A 12,802-nucleotide genomic window follows, 5' to 3' on the forward strand; every position below is an offset into this window, starting at 1 on the left:
GCCTGGCACACGAGGACGAGGAATTTACCCTACTTAGGGCATCTGCCCACAGCCCCTCCTCAATCTTTTCCCCCAGTTCCTCCTCCCATTTTCCTTTCAGTTCCTCTATCATCGTCTCCCCCTCACCTCTCATTTCCCTGTATATATCAGACACCTTACCATCACCCACCCATGCCCCCAAAATCACTCTGTCCTGGATCCCTTGCGCCGGGAGCTGCGGAAATTCCATCACCTGTTGCCTCACAAATGCCCTCACTTGCATATAACGAAATGCATTCCCAGGTGGCAACCCGTATTTTTCTGTCAGTGCTCCCAGACTCGCGAACGTCCCGTCCAAGAACAAGTCCTTCAGTTTCGCAATTCCTGCTCGCTGCCAAGATTGAAATCCCCCGTCTATCCTTCCCGGGACGAACCTGTGGTTGTTCCTTATCGGGGACCACACTGAGGCCCCCGTCACTCCCCTATGTCGTCTCCACTGCCCCCAAATCTTCAGAGTCGCCACCACCACTGGGTTTGTGGTGTACCTTTTCGGGGAGAACGGCAGCGGCGCCGTCGCCGCTCCTTCTTCTTCCCTCATCCACTTACATATCATAGACACGTTAGCGGCCCAATAATAATCACTCAGACTCGGCAGTGCCAATCCCCCTCTATCTCTACTGCGCTGCAGGAACTCCCTCTTTACCCTTGGGGCCTTTCCGGCCCACACATAGCTCATGATGCTCCTGTCCACCTTCTTAAAAAAGGTCTTTGTAATCAGTATGGGGAGGCACTGAAACACAAAAAGAAACCTCGGGAGGACCACCATTTTAACTGCCTGCACCCTGCCCGCCAATGACAGGGGCACCATATCCCACCTCTTAAAGTCCTCCTCCATCTGCACTACCAGTCGTGTCAAGTTAAGCTTATGCAAGGTTCCCCAGTCCCTGGCCACCTGGATCCCTAAATACCGGAAATCTCTTGTTACCCTCCTCAGCGGCAGCTCGTCTATTCCCCTGCCCTGTTCCCCGGGGTGCATCACAAACAGTTCACTCTTCCCCATATTCAGTTTGTATCCCGAAAACTCTCCAAACTCCCTGAGTGTCTGCATTATCTCAGGCATCCCCTCCACTGGGTCCATGACATATAACAGCAGATCATCCGCGTATAATGACACCCGATGTTCTTCTCCTCCTCTAAGTACCCCTCTCCACTTCCTAGAGCCCCTCAGCGCTATGGCCAATGGCTCAATTGCCAACGCAAACAGTAACGGGGACAGGGGGCACCCCTGTCTTGTGCCCCTATATAGTCGGAAGTAGTCGGATCGTTGCCTGTTCGTAATCACACTTGCCACCGGGGCCCCGTACAGGAGCCGAACCCATCTAATGAACCCCTCTCCAAATCCAAATCTCTTCAGTACCTCCCACAGGTAGTCCCACCACTATCTCCGCCTCCCCCTCCGGTGGGGGCATCATCATCACCCCCAACAACCTCCGTATATTGGTATTCAATTGCCTCCCTTTAACAAATCCTGTTTGGTCACTATGCACCACCCCAGGGACACAGTCCTCTATCCTTGTCGCCATCACTTTGGCCAATAACTTGGCATCTACGTTCAGGAGGGAGATAGGCCTGTATGACCCGCACTGCAGCGGGTCTTTGTCTCTTTTCAGGATCAGCGATATCGTCGCCTCCGACATCGTCGGGGGTAGTGTTCCCCTTTCCTTAGCCTCATTGAAGGTTCTCGTCAGGAGTGGGGCCAGCAGGTCCTCATATTTCCTATAAAATTCCACCGGGAACCCATCTGGTCCCGGGGCCTTCCCTGCCTGCATGCTCCTGATTCCTTTTACCACCTCCTCTACCTCAATCTGCGCTCCCAGTCCTGTCCTCTCCTGCTCCTCAACCTTCGGGAACTCCAACTGGTCTAGGAAATGCATCATTCCCTCTTTCCCTTCCGGGGGTTGGGCCTTATACAGCCTCTCGTAGAATACCTTAAATATCCCGTTCACCCTCTCCGCTCTATGTTCCATCCTTCCCTCCTCGTCTCTAACTCCTCCGATCTCTCTCGCCGCCCCCCCTCTTCCTAAGTTGTTGGGCCAGCAGTCGGCTCGCCTTCTCTCCGTATTCATACTGTACTCCCTGTGCCTTCCTCCACTGCGTCTCCGCCTTACCCGTGGTCAACAAGCCAAAGTCCGTGTGTAGTCTCCGTCTTTCCCTGTATAGCCCTTCGTCCGGAGCCTCCGCATATTGCCTATCCACCCTCAGAATCTCCCCAATCAGTCTCTCCCTTTCTTTACCCTCTTGTTTCCCCTTATGGGCCCTTATGGAGATCAGCTCCCCTCTCACCACCGCCTTCAGCGCCTCCCAGACTACTCCCACCTGGACCTCTCCGTCATCATTGACCTCTAGGTATCTTTCAATACATCCCCTCACCCTTCCACATACTTCCTCATCCGCCAACAGTCCCATGTCCAATCTCCAAAGTGGGCGTTGCTCCTTTTCCTCACCTAGTTCCAGATCTACCCAATGTGGGGCATGATCTGAAATGGCTATAGCCGAGTACTCAGCTCCTGCCACCTTCGGGATCAGCGCCCTTCCCAGGATAAAGAAATTTATCCGGGAGTACACTTTATGGACGTGGGAGAATAAGGAAAACTCTTTACTCCTCGGTCTAGTAAATCTCCAGGGAACCACTCTTCCCATCTGCTCCATAAAGCCCTTAAGCACCTTGGCCGCTGCCGGCCTCCTCCCGGTCCTAGATCTGGACCGGTCCAGCCCTGGGTCCAGCACCGTGTTGAAGTCCCCCCCCATTACCAACTTTCCCATCTGCAGGTCCGGGATGCGCCCCAACATACGCTTCATAAAGTTCGCATCATCCCAGTTCGGGGCATATACGTTCACCAGCACCACCGCTTCACCTTGCAATCTGCCACTCACCATCACGTACCTACCCCCACTGTCCACCACTATGGTCTTCGCCTCAAACGATACCCGTTTCCCCACCAGTATTGCCACCCCTCTATTTTTCGCATCCAAGCCCGAGTGGAATACCTGTCCCACCCATCCTTTTCTTAATCTGACCTGATCCGCCAGTTTCAGGTGCGTCTCCTGAAGCATAACCACGTCTGCCTTTAGCTTCTTTAGGTGCGCAAATACCCTTGCCCTCTTAATCGGCCCATTCAACCCTCTCACGTTCCACGTGATCAACCGGGTTGGGGGGCTCTTTACCCCCTCTTCCCCCCCCCCCCCCCTATCGTCGACTAGCCATCCCCTTTTTTAAACCAGCTCCTCACCCGGTTCCCACGCAACCGCTTGTCCCCCAGACGGCGCCCTCCCGTCCCGACCATCCCATCCCGTAACAGCTCCCCCTTCCCCTTAGCAGCAGCAACCCAGTTAATCCCCCCCCCCCGGCTAGATCCCGCTCTAGCTTGATTGCACCCCCTATATTGCTTCCCGGAGTCAGCAAACTCTGGCTGACCTCGGCTTCCCCTGTTTATCCTTAGCCTCCCTGCGTGTGAGGCCCCCTCGTTCCTACGCCCCCTTTTCCCGCCACAGTTTCCCGAGCGCGGGAACAGAGCCCACGCTTCCCTCTCGGCCCCGCCCCTAATGGCGCAGCTCCCTCTCTCCTTCCCCATCCCCTTCCCCACCGGCGCCCACATTTCTTCGTGTCCCCCCCCCCTTCGAGGGGAAAAAAATTCCCCCATCTGATTTACAATTCCTTGCCACCACCTCGCTACTTCATTCCAAACATCCTTTCCCAAATCTAGTCCAACTTCTCCTCTTGAATGAATGTCCACGCCTCCTCTGCCGTCTCGAAGTAGTGGTGTTTGCCCTGGTGTGTAACCCACAGTCTTGCCGGCTGCAACATTCCGAATTTCACTTTCTTCCTGTGGAGCACCGCCTTGGCCCGATTGAAACTCGCCCTCCTTCTCGCCACCTCCGCACTCCAATCTTGGTAGACGCGGATCACCACATTCTCCCATCTGCTGCTCCGTGTCGTCTTAGCCCATCTCAGGACCATCTCCCTGTCCTTGTAGCGGTGGAATCTCACCACTATTGCTTGCAGTATTTCCCCTGCCTTTGGTCTTCTCACGAGGACCCGGTGCGCTCCCTCCACTTCCAGGGGTCCGTCGGGGCCTCAGCTCCCATTAAGGTATGGAGCATCACGCTCACGTACTCCCCAACGTCCGCTCCCTCTGCCCCTTCGGGAAGACCCAAAATCCTTAAGTTCTTCCTCCTCGAGCTATTTTCCAGGGCTTCCAATCTCTCCATACACCTCTTGTGTAGCGCCTCGTGCGTCTCCGTCTTCACCACCAAGCCCTGTATCTCGTCCTCATTTTCGGCAGCCTTTGCCTTCACTCCACGGAGCTCTATCTCTTGGGTCTTTTGCGTCTCCTTCAGCCCCTCCATCGCCTGCAGCATCGGTGCCAGCACCTCCTTCTTGAGCTCCTCCACACATCGCCGGAGGAACTCCTGCTGTTCCAGGCCCCATACCAACTGGGCTCCCTCAGCCGCCATCTTGCTTCACTCTTCCCTTCTCTGCCACTGCTCCAGAGGATCCTCCACAATCTGGCCACTACTATCACTTCTTTCCATCCACACCCGGGGGTACTCCTTCCTATGTCGCCTCACACTGGGTTTAGTCTTTGAAAATTTCCGTTGGGGCTCCCGATAAGAGCCCAAAAGTCCGTTGAAACGGGAGGTGCCGAAACGTGCGACTTAGCTGGTCATCGCCGCACCCGGAAGTCCCTAACTCCCAATGTTAATGGACCCTTTAAAAGATTTTAGGATCTGGAGCTGATGCTTTGCCAAAATCTAATCAGTTCTGCCTTGGGCTATATCCTGTTTGAATGCTAAGGTTTGTTGTAATCCGTCCATTCCTTTCTGAAATATATTATTAACAAAAAGACTGACGGGTTCTAAACATTATCTCTGCCCACCTTCAGTGGTGGAGGTAATTATAGCTCTCTCTCTTAACAAACTCGCCTATAGAGCAATTCTTATTACATCCAGACATTACTGATTCTTTTCACAGTAAATACTGTACAAACTAATCAATAATTCAGTAATTGAAATCAACTATAATTAGAACATAATGTTTGCTGAATGCTTTCCTTGCTTCCCTGTGAATTAACTGATCAATTTTGGTTACTTGATAGATAATTTTGAAAGTAGTTTCTTTCTTTTAGCTAACCACTGAAATTATTGTCTCCCTTACCTTCTGTTTGATCTGCCTTTCTTGGAACTTTTATATTCAACTTCTACTTGGCTTGCCTCTGAGTCAACTATTAGTTGGTCCAAGTTCCACTGCACTGCTTGAGCACACAATCCAGGTTGAAAATTCAGTGTGGTTCTAAGAGAGTGCTGTATTGTCAGAGGTGGCATCTTTTAGATGTGATGTCAAACCAAAGCCAAGTATTCCCCCTCATATGGGCATAAACAATTCCATGGCCTATTGGATGAAGAGTAGTAGTATACAACATTTGTTCCTCATCTCAAACCAAGATAAATTAACTGGCTGTTTAGCTGATTATTGTTTATGGGACTTCCTTTATGTAAATTGATTGTTTGCCTACACCAGAACAATGACTTAATGTAATTCATTGGCTGGAAAGGACATTGTTGTATAATTTTAAATTATTTCTTTACATATAATCCAATTTCTCCACCCTTGCCCCTGGTCAGAGGAACAAAGGTTTCTGGGCTTTTGGACAGGGAGCAGGGGTTGTAGAAGCGAGTAATTGGAAGGAGGTTTCAGAAATAGCAAGGCCATAAAGTTATTTGAACACAAGGATGAGAATTTAAACTTGAAAAGTTGGAGGTTAAGGGACAAATGTAATTCTGCAAGGAAAGGAACGATGGGTGAGAGGATTTAGTGCAGGAGGTCATTACAGCAGCTGTTTTTGACAAGGTGAGGTTCAGAGATTGAAGGATGAAAGGCAGGCCAACAACGCTTTGGAATCGTGAGTCTGGAGGGGACAGAATTATAGATCAGAGTGGACCGAGACAGGTGATGTTGTAGAAATGGATATAGACATTCTTAGTTAAGGCGACGGTTTAAGTTTAGAGGTTCGGCTCAGGAGCCAGTTTATGGGGATCCAAAAATGATGACTGCAGTCTTTGTGATGCTTTCACTGGAGGAAATTGTAACTCATAAGCATGGTTGTTGGATAAACAGTTTGATATCACATGCACTGGAAGAGTTGAGAGGTTGTGCGGTGGTGCTGTGAGCGTATGTATGGAAGCTGACCTATGTGCTTGGGTGATGTTAACAGTGGGCACCAGGAACTGGATGGAGCTAAGGATATATCCTTGGGATCTCCAAAGTTAACCGTGTGGGAGCAGGAAGAGACCCTATTTTTGGATGTTCCGACTACAGTTTGATAGACAAGAGTGGAACCAAGTGAGGTCGATTCTGCTAAGTTGGACAGTGGAGGAGTTGTATTGGAGGAAGATGATGTGGCTTTTAAAGGCTTGGAAAGGTTGAGGAGGACAAGGAGGGAAATGTTAAATGGACCCAATCCAGATGGTGAAGTGTGAAACAAGACCCAGATATTTTCCTTTTTAGTAGGTTTATTCACATCATTACAGATCTCTGCCTCCAAACTACCCGCTCAGTGTCCTAGATGACTCTGTGCTCTCTAAATCCTTACACAGGTGATGGACATTGTTTATCTTTATCAACATAACCAACCAATTATGAACAAAAAATCCACCACAGTGGTAGTTATTGCTACTTTTGACTTTAAGACAGTTTCAGTGCTGTTAACAGGGCAGGGAACCTAAATGGAAAGATTCAAACATGGAGTTGTGGGATAGATGGGTTTGTCCTTTCAACCTTTTTCAAACAAGGGTGTAACATTGGTAGTTCTCCAGCACTCTGGCACCACCTCTGAATTTTATGGCAAATACCTCTGCAAATTCTACCCTTACTTCCCTCAAATTCAGTTATGGTAGCTTATCAACTCACAACCTCCTCTATCAATTTTAGTCTATCCATCGTCTTGACTACTTCCTCTTTCAATGTTGCTTTAGCAGCATCTTTCTTGGTAAAGATAGAAGCAAAGTACCCATTAAATACCTCAAATCATGCCCCCTGCCTCCATGTACAGATCCCCTTTTTCACACATCAATAGTCATGCCTTTCATCTTCTACCCCATTTCTCTTTAAATGTCTACAGAAGACTTTTGGATTTCATTTTACATTAGTAGCCAGTGTCATCTTTGCTTTTTGTATTTCCTTTTGTATTTCCCCCATGAACTTGTGAACTTTCTATATTTAACCTGGTTCTCACTTGTAGTTTAATCTGTCATGTGCCCCATTTTGCTACTTCATCTTGCTCTTCATCAGCTCACCAAGAGGCTCTGGCTTTGCTTTCCTCACCTTTCCCCCTCATGAGAATTTACTTCAAATGTACCTGAACAATCGCCTCTTTAAAGGCAGTCCCTTGTTCCATTATGGCTCTACCTGCCATCTTTGATGTTGGTTACCTGGGACAAATCTATTCTTTCCCCTTTAAATTAGTCTTCCTCTTTGTTCTTTTCCATAGCTAACCTGTACATTATGATCTATGATCATTGTTCCCTCACAGATGCTTCATCCAGTTGCCCTATCTCATTCCTCAGAAGCCGATCCAACAATGCCTCCTTCCTCGCAGGGCCTAAGCACAATGGTCATAAAAATTCTCATGAACATGCTTCAAAACATTTCCTCACTCTCCTTTTGCACTTTTAAAAAATATATATTTTTATTCAAATGTTTTCCATTTTATACATAATAAACAACATAACACTCCCAAACCCCACCCTCCCAGTGAGAGAAAAACAAAAGGATCAGAACCCCCCACCCCACCTCTCCATCCCACCCCACTCCCTAACAACTAACGGTGACCAACTCTTTAAAGTACAGGATAAGCAGCTGCCATCTTCGGTAGAACCCCCTTCAATTTCTCCCCTTACACTGCACTTAACCTTCTTGAGGTATTAAAAACTCCATAAGACCCACTAGCCATACTGAGGCATTGGGTGGAGCAGCTGGCTTCCATCCCATCAGCACTCGCCTCCGAGCAATCAGCAAAGCGAAGGCCAGGACATCCGTCTGGAGCTCTGGCAAGTCTGACACCCCAAATATGGCCGCTAAGGGACAGAACTCTATTTCATTTTGCAGAATCGGCGACATGGTGCCAAAGAAGGAGACCCAGAACCTCACGAGCTTAGAACACAAACTCTTCCAATTTGGCCTTGACCCCCTCCACCGATACTTCATCTTCAGCCATAATCCTTCCATAAATACCTGAGGTACTCCCCTCCTCCAATCCTGTGAATGAAAGAACCCTCTCCACCAATGAGGCTGGCAGCGCCACAGGGAATGTCGGAAAGATCCAATTTGCAAAATAGTGAACTTGTAGGTATCTGAATGCATCAGACCGTGAGAACCCAAATTTCTCCAACAACTGGAATTAGCTACCAGAGTTGGTAGTAGAGGCAGGTACAATTGTCTTTTAAAAAGCATTAGACAGTTATATGGATAAGATGGATATAGAGGGATATGGGCCAAATGCATCAATTGGGACTAGCTCAGTGGTAAAAACTGGGCGGCAGGGACAAGTTGGGCCGAAGGGCCTGTTTCCATGCTGTAAACCTCTATGACTCTAACTCTTCCAAACTCGCAAACCATCCCTCTAACACAGATCCCCCATTCCTTCCAACCCTTCTCTTTCCATCCCCTGAACGTAGAATCCAACCTTGCAGGCTCAAACGTGAGCAGCACGGTAGCATAGTGGTTATCACAGTTGCTTCACAGCTTCAGGGTCCCAGGTTCGATTCCCAGCTTGGGTCACTATCTGTGCGGAGTCTGCACGTTCTCCCCCTGTGTGCGTGGGTTTCCTCCGTGTGCTCCGGTTTCCTCCCACAGTACAAAGATGTGCGGGTTAGATGAATTGTCCATGCTAAATTGCCCTTGGTGTCCAAAAAGGTTAGGTGGGGTTACTGGGTTGCGGGGATAGGGTGGAGGTGTGGGCTTGGGTGGGATGCTCTTTCCAAGGGCCGGTGCAGACTCGATGGGCTGAATGGCCTCCTTCAGCACTGTAAATTCTATGATTCAAACATATAATTCCGACAGTTCGGAGCCAGCTTTGATACCGGCTCAATTTAAAATGTTGCCAAAATTTCTCCATACCTTCAACGTGGAGACAACCAGCAGATACGTTGAATATTTCACCGGTGAGAATGGGAGCCTGCAACTCCAACCCCGTACATGATTGTGACTCCATCCGTACCCACACCGCCTTCGGATCCCCACACCACCCCTACACCTTCTCCACATTCGCTGGCAGTAATAGTATATCAAGTTTGGCAAGCCCCCTGACTGCCAGTCCCTCTGAAGGAGTGTCTTATGAATCCTCGCCACTTTGCCTGCACAAATAAAGGATAAAATCAATTTCTCAACTCTCCCAAAAAAAGGACTTTGGTAGAAAAACTGACAAATACTGGAATAGGAATAGAAATCATGGTAAAATATTCATCTTGACCGACTGAATTCTGTCCCCCAAGGACAAAGGGAGACTATCCCACCTCTGCAAGTTGGTCTTAACCGTTCTTACCAAGCTTCTCGATTTCGCCCCCCACAAACCAAAGATGTGCAGGGTAGGTGGATTGGCCACGCTAAATTGCCCCTTAATTGGAAAAATGAATTGGTTATTCTAAATTTATAAAAAATAGATAAAGAGCCAAACGCTTCAACAGCCCCATTATACCATACCCCACCCCTCCGCCTCATTATCCCCCTCCACCTATCTGAAGCCCTCAGGGCAATGGCCAAAGGTTCTATTGCCAACACAAACAAGAGGGGGTCATAGGATACCCCTGTCTCGTACCCATGTTCAACTGAAAATACCCCAACCTCAAGTTGTTTGTGCGGGCACTGGATTTCGGAGCCTTTTATAACAACCGCACTCACGACACAAATTTAGGCCCTATTCAAACTTGTCCAGTACCGCAAACAAATACCCTCATTCTATCCTGTTGAAGGCCTTCTCAACATCCAGTGGAACAATGGCCTCCTCCATCCCTTCCGCCAGGGACAACACCATATTTAACAACCACCGCACATTAGATGACAATCGCCGACCCTTAACGAAACCCATCTGATCCTCCCCCATAACTTGCGGGAGACTCTGCTCCAGGCTTAATGCTCGTACCTTGGCCAAAATCTTAGCATCAACAATTAGAATTCTTACAGTGCCGATGACTTGATGACTTCACTGGGCCCCCCGAACCCGCATATCCCACGTGACCAACCTCACTGCCCCCCCCCCCCCCCCCCCCCCCTGCTCAAGTCAACCATTTCTATCGCAAGGGGTTATCCCCTCTATCTCCCACCCTCCTAATACCAGGACATACCCAAAATGGCCCCCGGCCTACCCCACTAGGTGAGACAAAGAGAAAACCTCTGGTCACCGTTAGCAATCTACCCCTCCCCCATCCCAGAAATCCCCCAACTACTTCCTCTCGAACCATCATCTCACCATCGGCTTCTCCCCCACCATCCACACCTTCTAGGCTCATCAAAATCTGTCACAACAGGTCCAACAGGCTGTTGGCCCTGCTCCTATCTCGCTCCCATTCACTAGTCAACCTCTACCTGCTGGTAAGGGGGTACCCCGCCAGGGCCCACATCAAATAACTAACAGAGAAAAACTCCCCTGCCCCCTCCCTCTGCCAACAAATAACCAAAACCCAAACCTATTAACATCCCCATCCTCCATTTTGGGCTACAAACTACACTTCCTTAATCCGCATCCATAACTCCCTCGCCCCCCCAGCCCCCTCTCCACTTCCATACATAATCATAAATTTCAATTAAACATACCTATATACAAAGAAGAAAAACGATACAACATCCCCAAACAGTCCTTCCCAACCCCCATCAAAGTCCCATTCAAACCCCCTTAGTTCAGTCAAAGTCCTTGTGCTTTAACAAAAGCCTCCACTTCCTCTGCCAACTCAAATGATCCCTGGAATTATGCGTGACTCTCAATCTTGCCAGATACCCCACACCAAAACGTACACTGCTCTTATACAGCGCTGACTTCGCCCTGTTGAAGTCCGCATGCCTCTCCGCCAACTGTGCTGCGACGTCTTGGTATAGACAAATACTGCTGCCTTCCCACCGCACCTCTCGATTTTCTTTGGCCCATTTCAGGAACCCCTCCTTCATCCGATAGCTATGAAAGCGCACTGTCACCGCTTGCGGCTCGTTTGTCCGTGGTTTCACCAGGAGCACTGTGAGCCCTGTGCAGCTTAAGGGAGGTAGGGGGTGGGGGGAATCCTACTGCCCCCTCCCCCCCAACAACTTTGCGAACATTGCAGCAACGTATTCAGTCGGCTTCGGGCCCTACATCCCCTCTGGCAACCCCACGATCCCGAGGCTTGAGTTATTTTGCAAGTACTCGACCTTAGTCCTCAGGCCTTTGTTCCTGGCCTCCACCATCAGCAGCTCCACTTCCCATGAGACTATCTGGTCGCTGTGTCATGCCATGGTCTCCTCCATGGTCTGTGATGTCCCCCATCGTCACTGCTCTATAGTTTTTGCAGCTCTTTGTAATTTCCTGTAGATTTTCTCTGACATCTTTCCCATGAGATTGTGGCCATAGTGAATACACTCTGTAGTGTAATGGTAGAATTGCAGGTTGCTATTCAATTACACAATATAATGATGGTGTGATTTTTATTGTGAAATATAATTGCTACATTTATACTGATTGTGTTTGTATCTCCAGTGAACAGTGCATAGAAGCCTATGAGTTACTGCTGGCTCTCGCTGAGAGTGAACAAGGACTCATTCTGGGCCAGTTCAGGGCTGCAGGTGTTGGATCAGTTGGTGGGTAACAAAGTATTCATGTTAAATTTCTATCTATCTTTCTATCATATAGAATATATTAAAAGTTTTGCATGCAGTACTGTACACACTTCCAGGGCATATGAGCTCCCCTTGGCATGATATTTTTGTCACTTATTCATGTACTGTATATCAAAACTATATGGCAATATTGAGTCACAACCATGTGCTTTAACCTATATGTTAATACATATAACGCAGGATGTCTTTCACGCTTCCTAACACTAGTCTGCAATACAGTGTCTGTTGTTCCTAGTTCTGCTGATCATAGTTTTTAACTTGCTCCCCTACCAGATTTCCAACACATTCCCTTGCCTGCTATTTGGAGGTAACACCTGCCAGTAGGCAGCAAAAATGAACTCCAATCTGGGCCATTGCTTAGGTGTTCCATCCCTGTTGGTAATCGTTGTCAAGCAACAAGCCCACCACCTCGGTATTTCCACCCCAGTGTTGCAAACTCTCAATCTCTTGCTCCAATTCTTAACTACTTACACCGCCCTCCCTCTCCACCCGACCACATACACAACCTCTAAACCATTTACCAACGTGATTTACCTTTGTACTGCATTTTAATTCCTGAGCTGATAAACAATAAAGCAGTTAAATGCAAAGCACAGTACAGATCTTGGACAGCAAGAGAGATTAGGAAGCACACTATGCCTCTGATAGAAGACAAGGGAGGTTCAGAGTGTAAGACATACATTTAAATGATTGAGTGCAGGATCCACTGTCCCAGGGTAGCACGGTGGTACAGTGGTTAGCACTTTTGGTTCAGAGCGCCAGGGACCCGGGTACAATTCCGGTCTTGGGTCACTGTCTGTGGAGTTTGCATGTTCTCCTCATGTCGGTGTGGGCTTGCTCCAAGTGCCCTGGTTTCCTCCCACAGTCCAAAGATGTGCAGGTTAGGTATATTGGCTGTGTTAAATT

At 48.7% G+C, this 12,802-nt stretch overlaps 1 protein-coding gene across 4 annotated transcripts in view; it reads left to right on the forward strand.

The window, feature by feature from the left end:
- mcc (MCC regulator of WNT signaling pathway) overlaps positions 1-12,802 on the forward strand; it is a 322,837-nt gene that overhangs the window by 227,012 nt on the left and 83,023 nt on the right. For all 4 annotated transcript variants that reach the window (XM_072516456.1, XM_072516457.1, XM_072516455.1 and 1 more), the window contains one exon: positions 11,757-11,857. In XM_072516456.1, the coding sequence (XP_072372557.1) occupies positions 11,757-11,857 (101 nt within the window). The remainder of the gene's footprint in view (positions 1-11,756; positions 11,858-12,802) is intronic.

Source organism: Scyliorhinus torazame, chromosome 9, assembly GCF_047496885.1.
Source record: "Scyliorhinus torazame isolate Kashiwa2021f chromosome 9, sScyTor2.1, whole genome shotgun sequence".
Taxonomy (NCBI): domain Eukaryota; kingdom Metazoa; phylum Chordata; class Chondrichthyes; order Carcharhiniformes; family Scyliorhinidae; genus Scyliorhinus; species Scyliorhinus torazame.